The sequence below is a fragment of the Diplotaxodon limnothrissa genome, linkage group LG7, assembly GCF_057381915.1.
Source record: "Diplotaxodon limnothrissa isolate DT_005_m linkage group LG7, D_limnothrissa_male_GT1.1, whole genome shotgun sequence".
NCBI lineage: Eukaryota > Metazoa > Chordata > Actinopteri > Cichliformes > Cichlidae > Diplotaxodon > Diplotaxodon limnothrissa.
The window spans coordinates 6,213,639-6,230,703 of record NC_140602.1 but is presented as its reverse complement, the minus strand read 5'-3'; the positions used below and the strand labels follow the sequence as shown (position 1 = coordinate 6,230,703).

Below are 17,065 nucleotides of genomic sequence, written 5' to 3'. Positions count from 1 at the left end.
TGACCTTGCCCAGGAAGGTGTTGTTCAACAGGACATTATACTGTCACACCTCCACTGAGACACACGCGCCTACTGTACATTCTTTGAAGCATGGCCCTGTTCATGTTCCTCTGAACACTTCTTCACATGAACATGTACTGTACGTTCTAGCTGTCATTTTCAGATTAACTTCTCTGCCCTTTTTATCATAGCGGCAGAAGATGGTGGTAGAAGTGGTTATACACGTGACAATTCCTATTACTTTCTTTGTAATACTACTTAGTATTGGACATGTTTATAGAGAGCTTGCTAGTTTTGGATAAGCTGACTATTATTTTTAGAGTCAACCATTCAAGATGTGCTTAAAGTGCACGTTTTTCATCTTAAATTCAAGGGATTTCACTAAAGTATTTCATTAATCCAGATTTTCTGAGGTTCCAAAGTAATTAGACAAACTAATATAATGTTAAATATACTGTAAGTATTACTGTAGAAGGCATGGACCACCATCACCTGCATTTCCTCCCTGCCTGCTCTGCTAGACCTGTATCTTAGTTTCCTTTATTGGCTGCTTGTTTGTGGGTCTCTGCCTTCGTTTTTGTCTTCAGTAATGGAAAAACATGCTCTATTGGGTGAGATCAGGTGACTGACTTGGCCCTTGAAGATTATCCAATTTCTTTGCCTCGATAAAGTCTTGGGTTGTTTTTGCAGTATGTGTTGGGTCATTAGCCATTTGCCCTGTGAAATGCCATGTGATCAGTTTTGCTACATTAGGCTGAATCTGAGCAGAGAATATAGCTCTGTACACTTCAGAATTCCCCCTACTTCCTCCAGCAGCAGTCACATCATCAATAAACACTAGTGACCCAGTTCCACTGGCCCTGCCGTAACATTGCCTCAACAATGTTTGACAGATGATGTGCTATGCTTTGGATTATGAATTGTTTCTCTCCTTCTCCATATTTTTCTATTTCCATTATTCTGGTAAGAGTTAATCTTGGTTGTTTTTCAGAGCTGTGCACAGTCTTTTAGATGTTTTCTGGCAAAATCTAATCTGGTGTTCATGTTCTTGAGTATAAACAAGGACCAGCCTTCCACTTCAGTTGTCCACCATGATCTTTCAGACATTTTTGTGTTGAACTGGCTAGAGCTTTCCCCTTTTTGAGAATGCACTGTTGTTGATTTTTCATACCCAAAGATATATTTAAATTTGCTTTATTTTATTATTTAAGTCTAATGATGCCTTCTCCACTTGCAACATTGTCTTTTGGAATATGGAGAGTGCAAGTGAAAATCTACTAAATTCAAGTTCAATCAACTCCAGGTCTTTTGTATTCTTAACATGTCATTGAATAATAAGGGGACCAGCCTTGCTTGGCCAAAGTGTTCAGTGTTTTGAGCCTCGGAAAATAAGGGAATATGTATGAAAATGCCTCTAATTCTTAAACAGTTAATACAGTATATTTTCCAAACCTCTTGAGTTAAAGCTAAAAGGCTTCACTCCAATCACATGTTTAAAATCCACTGTGGTGGTGCACAGAAACAAAATTACATAAACTTTTGGTCTTACTGTATTTGCCTTGGTCCAAATACATGAATATGTGATGTTCGTAGGGATTACATTGTATCACCACTGCCAGCGCAGCGATCTGCCACTGTTGGAAAAAGAGGTACAAAAAAGCCTCATCTCTCTGTAAGTTTTTGCCTATATTATTCTTTCAATAATTCTACGACAGGTAACATGTTAACATAAGACGATTCCTTAAATGTCTCCTCCTAAAATTTGTTTGGAGGAGACACGTCACGTTTAATGCTCCACTCTCTTCGATGTACCACAAGAATAGGACACAAAATTGTGTCGTATTGAGAGCAATCAAGTTGACTGTGAAAAGATCAGTAGTCAGGCTTAGGGAGTGATGAATAATGAGGCTGTATTCAATGTACATGATACATGAGGTTAAAGTTTGTTTTTATTTTAAGTAAGACCATTAGATCATGTAACTGGCACACGTAGCCAGGTTCACAAGGCTAGCGAGAATGACATTGCCAGAAGCAGATTTCAAATTGGCTAGAGAGTGAAGCTTGCTTCAGTATGTGTGTGTGAGTCATTTTCAAGGTTACTCAGCTAACAGAGAAAGGTCACCCGTGTTGCCAGCTCCACATGCAGCTGCTTTAAGTCCAGACTAAATAATATTGGCACATGTTCAAGAATTTAAAAGTGTCTGTTTTCCTTTTTCTGATAAGAACTTTATAAAAAGGTGAAACAGCATGTAAGAGGACTTTCTAAAGGGTTAAGCAGAAAAAGAGTAAAGAAAAATGCTTTTAAGTAACTATCTGCACTTCATACGGACACTCTAACATCTCCAACACAGGCACTGAAAACTGTGGAGAAACAGTGTCAACTTGTAACCATTGCTTCCAATATCTTAATTGCTGAAGAAAACATTCCTGTACTTATATGTGTTTGTACTTTAAACTCAAACTGACAGTGTGGAAGAGGGTTTGTGCACGCTAAATCAATGATCAGTAAGTTTATTACGGTTAGATGTAGTTGTTTTAGTCCTTCACCCCACGCTTCCATTAAATGTCCCTGTGATTAGCGAGGCGCACACAGCCAACCTAATTATCCAACGGCACAGCCAAACCCTCTACATGATTACTAACAGTTTGCTTCTAATACTGCAGTTACATTCTTCGTAATGGCAAAAAGCTATGATTAAAGAGGAAATGCCTGCTTTGTGTCTGAGCATGTTTGTAAAGGCACAAGTAGCTAGCAGCATGCAGTTGTGTGCTTAAAACTGAGGTATTTCTCCATGCCTTCATAGATAACACCATTGGTCGCAGCCCCCGCTTAAATTTTGTATTTAATTCTAAAATTGAAGAAAAAAATAGGGCTTGATTGAAGGTTTCTTTTCTGTTTGATATTGAAAATGTAATCATCTCTCTCATGAGTCACAATAGGAAAGAGCAGCACACCTTAATTCTAGCATATTTCTCTGTTAACTGAAGTGTTGAGGGCTTAAAGGCTGCAGCACCACAGAGGAGAAACAGAAGCAAACTGGGTCAGATGAGTGTGGTTGTGATTTCATGATGTCAGTGAAGAAAGATGAGATGTGTGAGACTGTGTGAGAGCCGAGAAAATCTGAGACAGAGCGTCACTTATTCTGCCAAGATTTTGTCTGGAAATGTTTAAAAAATTGTATAAATGTGTCTATTGTCATAACTAAAACGGGGCGATCAGCATTTCCTTATCCTATTATTAGAACATTGTGAAGATGGATGTTAAAGAGGTGCTGCTAGTGGTAGAATGTAAATTATTATTATTATTTTTTAACCAGCAGGGGGCAGTGGAACTGCAGAGGTGTGACAGTGAAACAGAGAGGCTTATTCCCTGTGGAGAATATTCCCTCCACGGCTCCACTCCCGGGCATGTCAGTGTACAACTAACATACTGTGGTGACATTTGAAATGAACACCAGCTGACCACTGATCATGGTACATGAACATGCTGGATGGAGGAGCATATGTCTGTGTGTGATTGTGTATGGGTGTGTTTTTCAATCAATGTGTGTGATACCAGTCATTTGCATATATATATATATATATATATATATATATATATATATATATATATATATATATATATGGCTCATGTGTCCCACATTTTAAAGTCATCTTACACCCTCTGAGATGTGGACAAATCTCCTCTAGCCTCTTGATAATTATGATATTTTATCCCCAGATATGTACATGTGACCGTGCAATGTGATCCTGCTGTGAACATGTAACCAGCCTTTTTGTGTTATTCTCAAAGCTATCAGCCTTTCTTGAGTATATAGTTACCCTGCTTCTGTTAACTTTTGTCCTTTTATTCACCTTTTTTTGTGTGAACCTGAGCAGACAAAAGCACGTATATGCCCACAAACCTGCACGTAAGGTGTGGAAATGAAAACCTCACTATAGAAGTCCTTGGGTGGAGATCTGCTTGAGACGTGGAGAGAGTATTCTGTATTATTTCCCCTTGGGTGCTTGGTTTTTGGTTCACCTTCACTGCCCTTTCATTAATCTCTCTTCTCCCCAGTTTTGTAATGTTTGCAGATGATCGCTAATAGTCTCTGTATGTGGATGACACTCTAATTAATCAGGCCAGTCCAGTAGCAACCAACAGCTTCTGACATGCAGCTAGCTGGCAATAACCAGTTTGTACAACCCTGAAGGGCTGCAAGTTCACACATATGTGTTTGTGCTTGTGTGGCAGTTGTTTCTGGCTGGAAACGCTACACTACAACAAGAGAGTGAATTTGTGTGTTGGCGAGGGATTTCCTATGTGCACACATTCGGTATGAGTTAATGTGTTTATGGCCCCCTCTTGATTTGGTCAGACTCTCCTATAAAGCTATTCATTACATGGTAGTATGGTGAAGTAATTATGCAGTCTGGGCTTCCTGTCACGTCCAGAGGTTATTGGACTCTTGCCGCACATCAAATATGTTGCACTTTTTAGTAAACCTCTCTCTCTCTATATCCATCTCTCTCCCTCCCTCTGTGTTTTACTCTCTGGCACACCTCGTCTTTCATCACATTTCTGCAAAGCAGACAGAGAGAGAGAGAGAGATGTATCAAACATCAAACCTGATAATTTCTGTTAAAGAGATCTTACACCTTTCTTAGGCATTTTTATATCTTAATTTCAGAATTGTTTCTTTGTTTGGCAACACACTATTAGTATGCTCATGCTGTGGAGTGTTGGAGGCTCCAATTGCAGCCGATTGCTTTTTGGCCGTTGGTAAATTTGTGTTATCTAACACAACTCTTTGATAATTCTTGCTCCACTGAATATTCAGCAAACATCCAGAAGACAAGAAGCTCTTTCTGAATTTTGTTTATCCTTCTGATTGGATTTTGCAGCTTGGTGGCTCTGTGTGTGTTAACGCATGTAAATAATGCACATAAACACATTCGCACACGAACTAAGAAGGCTCCTCGTTAATTTGTGTGCAGAGAAAGGGGGTGGGCGTGGGGGTGTGGGCTGTGAAGGAGTGGAGATGGATTGATAGGAAGCAGGGAGGTACAGGCAAGGTGATTAAAAACTCAGGCTACAGATGTTTCTGGAACACTTCAAAGTGTTGCGCCTGCTAGTGCTGGGCATGATGCATTATTGAAACGGAGCCCACCTGGCGCTGACATCACATACCCTGTCCACCTGGTGCCGCGCGGTCACGTGGGTGACACTCTGGGTCACACCTCCTCACACAAACCTAGCTCCCAGTGCGTTGAAGGGCATCAGGGGATACAGCACACATTCTCAACATAGACCTCAAAGGCACTAAACTGGGGCATGTGCAGACTGTAAACTTGGCCTCATGAATTGAAAGTGAGGAGGAATAATTTGCCAGTTGCAAAACTTTTTTTTCTCCTATATGTGGAATTGATAACATGAAAAATATTATTTCCTTATTTGGCTTGTACCTGCTTCTAAAGTTGTTTTTTTTTAAGTAATCTGAGAAAAGATTAAAGAGGACTGTTCTGCTCATTTCCCATTCCATGTTTTGACTATCACTCTACTAAAGTAGCTTTGCATGATTTACAGTTTAAAATAATGCTTGTTTGTCTTGCACTGGGTTTCGGTGCGGTTGCAACCTTCCCCCTCCATTTAAGTCAACTTTTCTCTGACCGGCTGGTCCTTCCAGAGAGTCTGAACAGCAGCGGAGGGGTTCCTGAGCTGTGTGCCTGAGCTGTGTACCTAACGTGACCATGTTAAGGATGTAACCTACAACTGACATAATGCAAAACTAAGAAAAAACTAACTGAAACTGAGTGGTTGCAGCAGTCCGAGGCCTGAGCTTTTTACTCAGAGAGTTACTTGCAAATCTGCTGACCTCACTGTTTGAAATTTTGCCTATGTTTAATACAAGCATCCATCTTGTAAGAGGATATAAAAATACAGCATAAAAGGTCTGTTTTATGGTCAAATTCATGCAAACATGCACAAAGATGCAGCAGCGTAACAGTTTAATTTCTTATTGAGTCAATAATTGAAATGCAGTGACCATGATTCAGTAGAGTCTGCATTATTGAGCATATTCAGAGGAAAGCCTGTGAATCTTTCTGGAATATCCTCATCTTTGAAGTAACCTCCAGTGTGGTGTTGATGCAATTCTTGCTGCTTAAATATTTCAGCAGCCTCCTCAACCTTGTTTTGTTCAAAAAAAAAAAGGAAAAGGAAAAAAAGTAACTAGAGGTCACGGTTGTGTTTGTGCGTGTGCATGAATATATGTGCGTGTGTTTCTCCTGCATGTGTCCCCTGACACCTGTACTCTCTCAGGGTGTGAGGAACAGACAGAGGCCAGAGCCACAGTCACAGGTCTCAGACCAGTGGGGTGTGAAATGAATCACAGGGCCAACACACTCTCCCACTGCTGCACACACTCGACTCGCTGTGTGGGTGTGTGTTGCGTGGCGTGTATGCGCGCTTGCGAGAGACAGAGGAGCATAAAAGGAGAGAAAGGACACTGAAAGAAAGGGAAGAAGGGGAGGTAGAGACAAGAAACTCCTACATTGTGGTTTTAGCTGCATTAATAGGTCCTCAGTTAATAAAGTCAGTATAAATATTTATCAGCGCTGTAACGCTTTCTCATGAGAGATGCCGTTTGGACTAACTGCGGTGTAGCTTTGGCATTTCATTTTCGTTCAGTCTTTATTGTCGACAAGACTGGGAAAGGCAAATGTGTAACAGTCTCAGGACTTCAGACCCTGCAAGAACCAGAGTCACAACTGCTTTTGTTATTTTGATTAATTTCAGTGTCATTAGGGAATTTGAACCTCATAAGTCAGCCCTAAAATCTTGTTTTATGGATTTTTTCCCCCCACATTATGCTCACATGGTGCAAATTCATAAATAAATTTGTGTTTGAATGACCCCAAATGAATTTATGTCTAGCTTTAATATAACACCGGTGTACTGCTTGCACGGGTTTGCCTGTGAGAAACCATAAAACACAACAGGGTACAATTCTTTCGCTAATTTTTATTTCACTTGGATATTTCAGCTTCCTTTTGTAGATAGCAAAAATGATCTCATTCATCTGCCTAAGGTGAAAAGCTTCTCGGTGCTTACCATAAATCTGAATTTAAGATGTGCGGGTGCAAGTGACCTTTTGTGACCTGTAAGGAGAAAACTTGAAATCAGTTTTTTAAGCTTTTCTTTTCAGCATATTTGCATACTTGAGTGGAGTATTTGAATGAAAGTGAGACATATTTGAATAATCATGGATAAAGGGTTTTTATTGCACGACAGAGAGTAAACATACAAATATTTGAAGAATTTCAAATGAACTTGATCAGAGAAGCTCCTTAACAGTAGATGTAAATCTTGGGCGTAAGTTGAAGATTTACATTATATTTCTTATTTTTTAAAAAGACTTCAGTTGATGGGCACATTCACGGGGGCATTTAAATTTTGCGGCTTATGCTTTACATGCTATTAGGCACTTACCTTGCTTTTAATGAACTGTTCATTCGGGATTAAACTCTTTAAGATCACAACCTGCAGCTCTTCTAGAAAAAGCAAAAATCCTCCAGCAACAAGAAACGGGGCGGCAGAGGAGGGGATCCGGTGCTCTGGTTGGTTGTATCGACTGTCAATCATCCACGAGTACTCGGCAGCACCTCCCACAGACGCACAGCGGCAGCGCAGCTTTCACCCACAATGATATTCAAGGCACTTGCGGCTCGTCTGCAGCGATAGGAGAAAAGAGGACAGAAAAGAGAGCCTCACCTCCTCTAACAGCGAGTGAGGTAGGGAAAAGAGTCAGAGAGCGAGAGGAAGACGAGAGGCTGTGGAGTTAAAAGAAAGACAACGGCGGCTTGGACCTCCTGCCAGGACTCTTTAATTGTCTGCGCTTTATTATAAAGTGTCTAATTTTCACACAGATTCGACATGTCATCATCCGGTAAAGACAACAGCGGTGCCCAACACGCCAATTACGTGGGACCTTACCGTTTGGAGAAGACGCTCGGAAAAGGACAGACAGGTTAGTTGGGACAGCTTGCTCGCGGCATCCTCTCTAATTGCACAATTTATTTTCGGAGCGCTCCGCAGCGAGTTGAAATTTGGCCGGCTGGGTGTCTGCAGGTGATAAATAACTAACCGCTTAGTTACAAACACCTGCCCAGCCTTGTGGGGAATTTGGAGGGTTGTTTCGCCAGCGGTCTGACATAATCATTGTTCACACAGGATGTTGCTTTACATTGTTTTATTGGCTGTGCGTTGGCGTTGGACTGTGTGTGTGTGAATTAAGGAGCAGCAGCGTGGAAGCCGTTCAGCAGCAGAAATGATGACAGTGTGATGGGCAATGAAAATGAACTTTTTGTGTTTTGGCTCCCCTGTTTGTATGTGTGTGCGTGTGTGTGTGTGTGTGTGTGTGTGTGCTCTGTGATTGGAGCACAACGCCCGTTAATCCCGATTTGCCTGATACATTGATCTATTCTTAGTCCGCAGGCACGCATGGGGGAGGCAGGCGTTTCTCCTATAGGCTCTGGCTGCAATACGTGGGTTTCCTCCGTTACGGAGTAACATGTCCCACCTTGACAGATGAGCTGTTCACAGAGCTGGGAAATAAGAGCCACGCTGATGTATATTCATACACCCCCAGCCAGGAGATGCGACTGGGCTTCCTATAAGAGTCACATGCTTTATCTGAGCCTAGACAGCAATGACACTGCAGTTTCTAAAGTTGCATGGCACATGCTCTCTCCAATCAGCAGGTCTCGATTCCATAATATTTCACGCTAGGTGATGAGTAGCCCACAAGCCAGTAGCACATCACTGTCCAGTACGTCCCCCTGTTGAACGGTGAGAATCCTCTGCCATCAAGTACATGCAGCCAGTGGAGCCATGTGAAAGGAGAGGCAGGCACAGCCCTGTGTAGGCAGAAATAGCAGGAGTGATGCAGCATGCTCTGTAAGCTCAGCAGCACTTAGAATGAGAGAGGCAGTGGGACTTTTTCTTCTGCTCTTTCACTATCTCTCTGTAGATTTTTCTTCCCATCTGTTGTCTAAAATGGCTACAATAGGCGTTAGTTCCCCTAGCCCGTCCAGCTGGTCATGCTGAGCAACCCTGTGTGTATGTGCAAATGTTTGTGCGCGCTCTCAGACAGTATGCTTTCTTAAAATGACCACTTAGTCACCTGACCAGCGCTCACTGTTCATTAGTGGGTCTGAGGGGGGAGGGAGCACGTCTTCATAATCCCTCTTTAACTGTAGAAGATATTTGAACGAGTCATGTTTCGCACCATGACGCCCACAGGTGGATTCAATAAAAGTTAGTTAACCAGCACAGTGCGATGCATAATGATTTCCATATGATCTATTAGTCGTAGTTAAAGTTTATGCAGCAGTTGATTTTTAAAACAACCTAATAATACACGCAGTATTCACATCCTCCTGACACCTATCTATTTTATCATTTGTGTTTACAGGAACCCCTCACTCACTTTTAAATAGCTCTCAGGAGTCCCTAATGTGTGTTTATGATGGTGCAGAGCTGGTTCCATGGCTGGATATTTAATCATATGTTGTCTCTGTAATCTATGGCACAGTGTGTATTCATGTGAATGCTGGGGCAGATTTCGATGAACGTTTCGTACTCTCCTCTGAAGTCTAGTATGGAGTATGCAAGTTACAGGTCAGCTTGCAAGGTATAACTTTTATCAAACTTACTTGGGCTGAATTTATCAAAAGGTTTTTACTTTTTAAAACATTTTTCAGTCAGACAGGTTTTTCTAATTGAATAACAGTCATTTAGTTTGAATGCTTTTGCTCTGGTTTTTCAATTACATCTCGGGGCTCATATGCACTGAAATAACCAGGCCCAGCGTTATGTGTTTGTCCATGTTCTCTGTTAGAAAATTCATTTGGTTATTGGCATCTGTGGTGCTAGTCCACGCCAAACCTATTCAGATTAATGACACTGCCTAATATCCCATTCTCCCATTTACCATTTGTTAATCTGTCAGATCTTTTTCCCAGGCCCCACGGAAAGGGTTGGCCTGGCAACTGAGTGCACCCAATGGGCTGGTCTTAACCGCAAGTGACAGCTGAGACTGTCCAATTAGCAAAGTCCTCTGTGAGCTTTCCCAGGCTATAGTTTGCTGGTATTATTGGAGGGGAGAAAGCGGAAGCCCTCTGGTAGATCTGGCGATCCTGCTCAGAGGAGTTGTGCTTTTCCATGTTCATTAAGTGATTAGGCCCTGTCCTGACATATACACATAAACACACACACATGGCCACCTCAGTAATTCTGGTTGGCTTTCTGATCTAATCCTCTACACAGCCAAAGCCCCGTCAGCTCTTACTCACACGTTCACGTGGCCCAAAGGTAGCATTCTAACTCCTGTCCCACTCTGGCTTTCAAACTCCACCTTCATGTTACTGTGCAGCTTGCATACAACAAGTCACATATACTCTTTTGCAGTGATGCAGTACAAATAGTGGGATGCATATTCTATATATTCCCTTGTCACAGAAGAGCAAGCGTGTTTACTCAGTACTTGTAGACCATATGACGATTTCTTTGTCAGGTGTAAGATGGGGCCTGAAGCAGTCTTGAAATATTGAGTGTTCTTATCGGGGCTGAAGCATCAAAAGTATGGAATCCAGGTTTTGGCCCAACCTGCCCAGTGCACTGTCTACGGTTCTATGTAGTCAATGAGCCTAAAATCCAAGATTTAGTTCATTCTGGAAGGTGGTGGGAAGACTAAGGAAAAACTCATTTGTTTTGATTTCACCATGATTTGATCATGACAGACAGACAAACCCTGTTATCCTGATGCAACTCTAGTTCACCCTTTACTTGAAGAATATTTAAACACCACAGTGCTCACCGGATTAACATCCTGAGCACCTCCACGTGGCTAATTAGCATGCACAACATGGACACATGGCTAATGATTGTATCATTATGCATGATATAAACTTGACTGAAGCTACTTCTCAGTTGGACTTTCTCAGCCTTTATTTACATGTGTGTTGTTTACCCCAACACAAAACGTGCTCTTAATGGCTAAAAGTTTTGGCTAACACGGTGGTGTCTTTGCAGTTAGCTACAGGGCCGAACTGGTCTCATTTTAGCATCTATGGAGGATCTGAGAAGCTGTGTTTCACAACTTTCACTAGATTTCTTCCCTAAAACATCCTATGAACAGCTCTGGTAGCCATGGGATGACAGGATGAGGGCAAGAAACATACAATAGATGCAGAAGGTGGAACATTTGCATTGTGGATTCTGGATTTGTATTTGGTATATGTGTACATTTACTCTCTCAGAATTCCCATTCAGCTTTACTTTCTGTCAAACACTAAGTTGAACTCCATGCACTGTTAGGCTGTATTATATCCTATATTAGCTTCACGAGGCTCTAATCTGTGTCACGATGGCCTAGAGACTGAGGTAGCACTTATTAAAACCCTTATTAAAATGTAGAACTTGAATGTCTCCATCACGCTGGGATTTGCAGTCACAGCCTTCTTGCATTTCAAAATCGTGTAGCTTTGTTTGACAAAGCTGAATATGTTTAATTTGTGTTTTTGCCAGTGCACTGACTTAACACAGGCTGAATCACCGCTCTGTTCCTTAATGCTTTGGAAAACACTGCCTTGCTTTGCCTTTACTTTGTTCCTGAAGGCTGTTGATTAGTGAAATAGAGGCCTATTGTCTGGAAAACACTGCATGCTAATCCAGCGTAAATCCCAGTTTTGTTTTTTGTTTTTTGTTTTTTCATGCTAGACTTGGATATTGACAGGCTAAGCGATGGAGGTTGATGTGTAGGCTCCTTGATTCCTTTGGTTGACGTTTAGAGAGTGAAATCATTTGTGCTTCAGTGACTTTCATATTGACTGCTCAGCTGATAAAAAGCTCTGCGTGATGTTGTGTCTTGCGTTCTCTTTCTCTCTTTAGGTCTCTCTGCTTTTATCTATATGCTGGAGAGTTCTTGTTTTGGGTTTCCTGTGCCTACCAGGCATTGGAGCCAGCATCTAGCTGGTCTCGCTGTTTTAGAGTCGGCAAAGGGCCGGCTGGTTTCTAACTCCAACTGCCGATTTCACTATTTGCAGTATTGGGTTGTGTTTGTGCATCTTTGTGTATGAACGATGGAGGAAAATCCATCCATGTATACATTACCCAGATTGTTTTTGGAGCCTGGTGCAATGGTGATGCACAACCGTTAATTCTGCATTGATTGATAGCTAGTAAGCCGGTGATTTAGTTCATCGGCCACTCCCAAAGATTTCCTGTCAGGTGAAATAGATCCATACTGTTTCACAACACATGATATTCCTGATGATGACAAGTGACTAGGACATGTTCGTTCAATGCTGCCAATGAAAAGCCACTTGGCAAATCCACAAAAGTGAAATGCATTTGGGTGCTTACACGTGTGCGTCTTGTGAATCGAACAGGTGATCGTACTACAGGTGATCTATAGCCTCCTTGCCATTTAAAAAAAAAAAAAAGAAACACAAAAAGCTCAAACACAACTCTCTTACTCCCCCGTGTTCACAAGATTACCCAGAAAAAGATGCCAGGTTTGACCTAAAATTGGTGAGTGAGGGGAAATAAATGAAAGGCTGCGATGATAGGCCCATGTTTCAAGGGGCCTGTTCAAAGATTCAGGTCAGAGAAGCCCTGACCCAAAAGCTGTACTCTGTTGCTCCCAGCTGGATAGCACCTCATGTTAGGATGCTGGATCAGAGCTGTAGAGCAGGAAGGCAAGCTTCCTCGGTCTCAGCCGTTTGGCTGTCTAGCTAAAGCTGAAGCCCTGCTCTCTCTGTATTGAAATGTATCTGAAATAATGGGAGATGTGTGCGTGTCTCGCCTAGGTTGTTATATTTTGGATAAAAATATATATTTAATGTGTATTTAGGCTGTTGCTTCAATGTTCTGGTCATTTTTATGGGTTCTTTAAGTAACTCAAACCAAGAATGTAGTCTTTTCACAGTCTGCATCGTTGGCTGACGTTATATAATGATGATGGTCTCTGTCATTTAATGTCCCTCTCTTCTCATCTCCCTCGCTCCATCTCGTTCCCTCTCTGTCCCTCTTCCCCATGGCCAGTCAAGATTCATACAGGGATTCAGCCATGTGGTAAATCAGACAAGACCTCAGTGGAATTGCATCGATTGGGAGGAATGTATGTAGCCAACGATTTTCAGAGATTAATGACAAGGAAAGAGGTGGAGAACTGGTGCAGGGGGGGCAAAGGGAAGGAGGAACCTTGAACCGAGAGAGCATGAAGCTGTGGTGAATGTTCTGACTGAAGTGGAGGTTATTAATTAAGGCAAAGTATCGATCATTCTCTTCATTATTCTCCCCTCCTCCCTGATTTTCATCTCTCTATTGCTGACCTCCAGGCCAGGAAAGGGTTCAGTCTTTAAATGGGAGGACAGTGAATAAAGAGCGGGAGTGCTGGAATAGTCTCTGTGGCTGATCATGAATGAGGGTGTTTATTTATTGTGTGTATTTTTTGGACAGGCCCCATCACATCCTATTTGGTTTTCAACCTAACTCAGTGCATGTGCTGTCACTACATCTCTGTTACATTACATAGCATGGAGAATCAGGTTAGGGCGACGTGATGCTACGGTCTGTTTTCCCTGAGTTACAGCGGGCCACATACACACCCACGCAAACAATATCTGTTCACTCTGTCCATATCTTTCTCTCCATCACTGAGGTCCCCACTTCTGCTCAGCTTCTGTGTTTCGTGTAATGTGTTATCGTCTCGCACTATTTCAAATTTCACACTGCTAGTTTTGCAACGCAGCACTGAGAATGCGAGCAGAAACGTACCATTTTTCTTTTCACGGTGCAAAAACTGTTACATTTATACTTGATTTTGTTTGCACTGTTCAAACAAAGTCACTGTTCAGTAAAACATGCCTCTTGTTCGGCTTTTAAACATCCTTCTACCAGCCGCAGTCTCTGTGAATGTTTGATGCTGCCAGTCAGCTTTTCAGTCAGTCAAGTCAGCTGCCACATCTTTTGTTCTGTGTTAACTTGGAGCATTTAGGAGACACTATAATGTATTAAACGTCTGTGCGCACAGCAGTTGTCTTAATCAGCCAGCCTCTCTTTCTTTCGCGCTCTCTCTCTCTCTCTCCTCTCCCAGTTCAGATTAACCCTTGCTGAGCTGCCTGTCTGGCTCTGACTGTGAGAACACCGGGTTGGTTGCCAAGGTTGGCTGTCTGGTTGTCATGGTTTCCCTGCTTCTTGCTGGTTCCCAGTCTTCCCTCATGAAGAAATAAAGGGAATACTCTCTCTCTAACTCTCTCCTCTTACTGTCTCTCATGCTGTCTCTATTGCTCTCATTCCTCTCGCTTTCTAGCTCTGTAAGTGGCTGCAATCTGAAGTTAGCATCGTAACAGTCATGCTGCAAAGTCCTCCGCTGCTTTTCGCAAGCTTGTCTTTGTTTCTGTTTCCCTGCCTCGCTGCTACATGCCTCTGGAAAAAGAGTCTGTGAACGACTGTTTTGAAGAAATGCTGCATGTGTGTGTTGGCCGTGTGCTCGCGCGTGTGCTCAGACATACGGTCATGGATCAGACCGGCTTGCCCTGCTCTGTGCTCTGCGCTGTGTGCTGTGTTCCCATTTAAATCTGGGAGATTAGCACATGTGGGGAGCCTCGGCTTTAGTTGCTGTCAGCTCAGTTAGCCTTGGCACGCTGTCCTCAGATCAGGGGGGAATCTCTGCGCTCATCCCCCCTCCAATGCTGTCTGTCGCGCTGTACCTTATCCATTAAAAAGTAGGGGAGTGGGCCACTGACCTTGACTTTTGCAGCATTTTAAAAAACACACACATCACGTTAATTCAGGATGTGAATTTAAAGATATTTTTTTAAAATGAAATTTTATAAGATTCCAAATGTTAAGTAGCATTATTTAAAATGCTTATACTGCGGCAAGCTTTAAGTGGTATATTTAATTTTGTGAATCTTCCTGTTTCTTTTTAACTAACTAACAAATATCAGCAGATGCATACTAAAAGCTTTTGTGTACTAAATGAATACATTGGAAATCAAGTGTGAAGATAAATGAAAGAGTCGTGTTTGTCATTTTAGGATTCTTTTTAGCCAAGCTGGCTAATTCACCTGGGGTGCTTTGCCATTAAGAAAGTCAGCTAGCCTGGAAAGTTTTGCTTATTGAAGTATAATTGAATTTCCAGTATGAATACACTGAATGAATGACTATTAAATTGCACGAACTGGTGCCTTTGCTTTTGCAGACCTGCTGGCAATTCCCTTTGGACTGCATTCCAAGAAAAAAAAATACATGAATGAAAATGTGCGCTCATTTACTGAGTGAAGCGCATCCCAGATGGCAGGGGCAGGGTAATTGTGATGCATTCCGAGTTTCCACTGCCACGCGCTCTGTTGTCAGCTCTTTAGGATATGGAGCACAATGTCATCCACGAAACACCTGAGACGTGGCTCAGCATGTGAAGTGAAGCAGACAGGCCTCAATAAGATTAGGTTAGATGAGCATGACTGGTCACAAACCGGGAACCTGCACTGCCTTCTTGTCTCTTTGACACTGACTTCTAACACTTGGCCGGACTTAAGAGACTTATCACAATGTTTGCGAGCTCAACTCATTTTATCCCAGCGTGAAAGATGAAGGTGACTGTTATTTATCGAGAGAGGGAAGAGGACAGGTTTGGTTTGATAATGGGCCTGGATCACAGGTGTACCACAGTTGTTCGGCCAAAACAAACAGTTTCTTTTGTGTTGCCACTCGATCAGAGACGGGGTCAGCGCTTTGAGCCTGCTGCCAGGTCACATCCTCTGTCATGACTACAAATTAGGATGAAAACTGATCTGAGATGACAGTGAGTCTAGTACAGTGTAACTAATTATTGGGAAAATTCAGAAACTGTATTATTCTCATACATTTTAGGTAAAAAAAAACAAAAACAATCTGCTTCATATTTTTGCACAATCTTTGCTTTGGTTTGCTCAAAGATTTGGTTAAATTACTACTTTAGAAGTATAGGGGTGTTTATTTCAGTTATTTTGTGTGTAGGCTTTGATTGTTGTTTGTTGTGGCTTCTGGTGTTCAGCTGGAAATGTAAATTACAGTAGCTATGCTGTGAAATAACAGTTCAGTGACAGCTAAATGTCAGTACTTTACTACTGTAGTTAATGTGTGTTTTGAATGTGTTTTTTCCCTCTTTTGGCCTAAATTGTTGGTTCATCCAGTGCTACTTTCCTCAAAATCTGTGGCCTTGCAGTACTGTGCTAGTTTGTAAAAGTATTTCAGCATAAATCTTTTAATACCACCAGAAAGCTTTCCTATTTGGACATTGCACCAACCAGAATTTAGCTTTCTCCCTGTATTATTATTATTATTATTATTTAACACCAATTAATAGGGGACAGCATTAGACTAAAGATTAGGTGCTATTTATTATGCATCATTACCACTGCACTGCTTGTTCCTTTGTTAATGTTCTCATATGAACTGACTGGAAATATTAAATTAATTCTCATATAATTAGATTATTAACTCTAAAACTCACATTTATGTTGCAGTTGAAAATGAATAGCTCTATTTTTCTTTCAACAGGCTTAAAGTCTGAGTCAGACGAAGTAAATAGAAGCCCTATAGAATCTATTCAATACTGATGAAAAAATATCCTCAAAGGAGCCCGACTTTTGTTGGTGTCAGATCTTTATCTTTTTTTTAAAGTTTTGCAATTTTGCTTTCTTACCTTACGTCTCACTTCCCTTTTCACACTCTTTTTACAAATTAGACAGTTTGTGGGGTAATTGTTAAAATAAAAAAGCGATGAAGTCATTGGTTGTTTCATCTTTCGATCCCAGCTAGTTGGCTTTGTTTATTCATTGCTAAGAGCAGCTTACTTCTGCGGTGGCTGTTGCTGTGTGTTATGCCACTGTGTGTGTATGTGAGAGTGTGTAGACTGGTCTGACTGCTGGAGCTTTAGTGTGCACTGCGTGTTCCCATTTCACAAGCTCTCTGTCGATACATAACAGCATCTGAGGGCTGTAACTCATGGGACAGGGGTGAACATGAGAG

At 41.7% G+C, this 17,065-nt stretch overlaps 1 protein-coding gene across 4 annotated transcripts in view; it reads left to right on the top strand.

The window, feature by feature from the left end:
• Nucleotides 1-7,918: 7,918 nt before the first annotated feature.
• Nucleotides 7,919-17,065, top strand: part of brsk2a (BR serine/threonine kinase 2a) — a 179,238-nt gene continuing 170,091 nt past the window's right edge. For all 4 annotated transcript variants that reach the window (XM_085357267.1, XM_085357266.1, XM_085357265.1 and 1 more), the window contains exon 1: nucleotides 7,919-8,012. In XM_085357267.1, coding sequence (XP_085213393.1) covers nucleotides 7,919-8,012 — 94 coding nt within the window. The remainder of the gene's footprint in view (nucleotides 8,013-17,065) is intronic.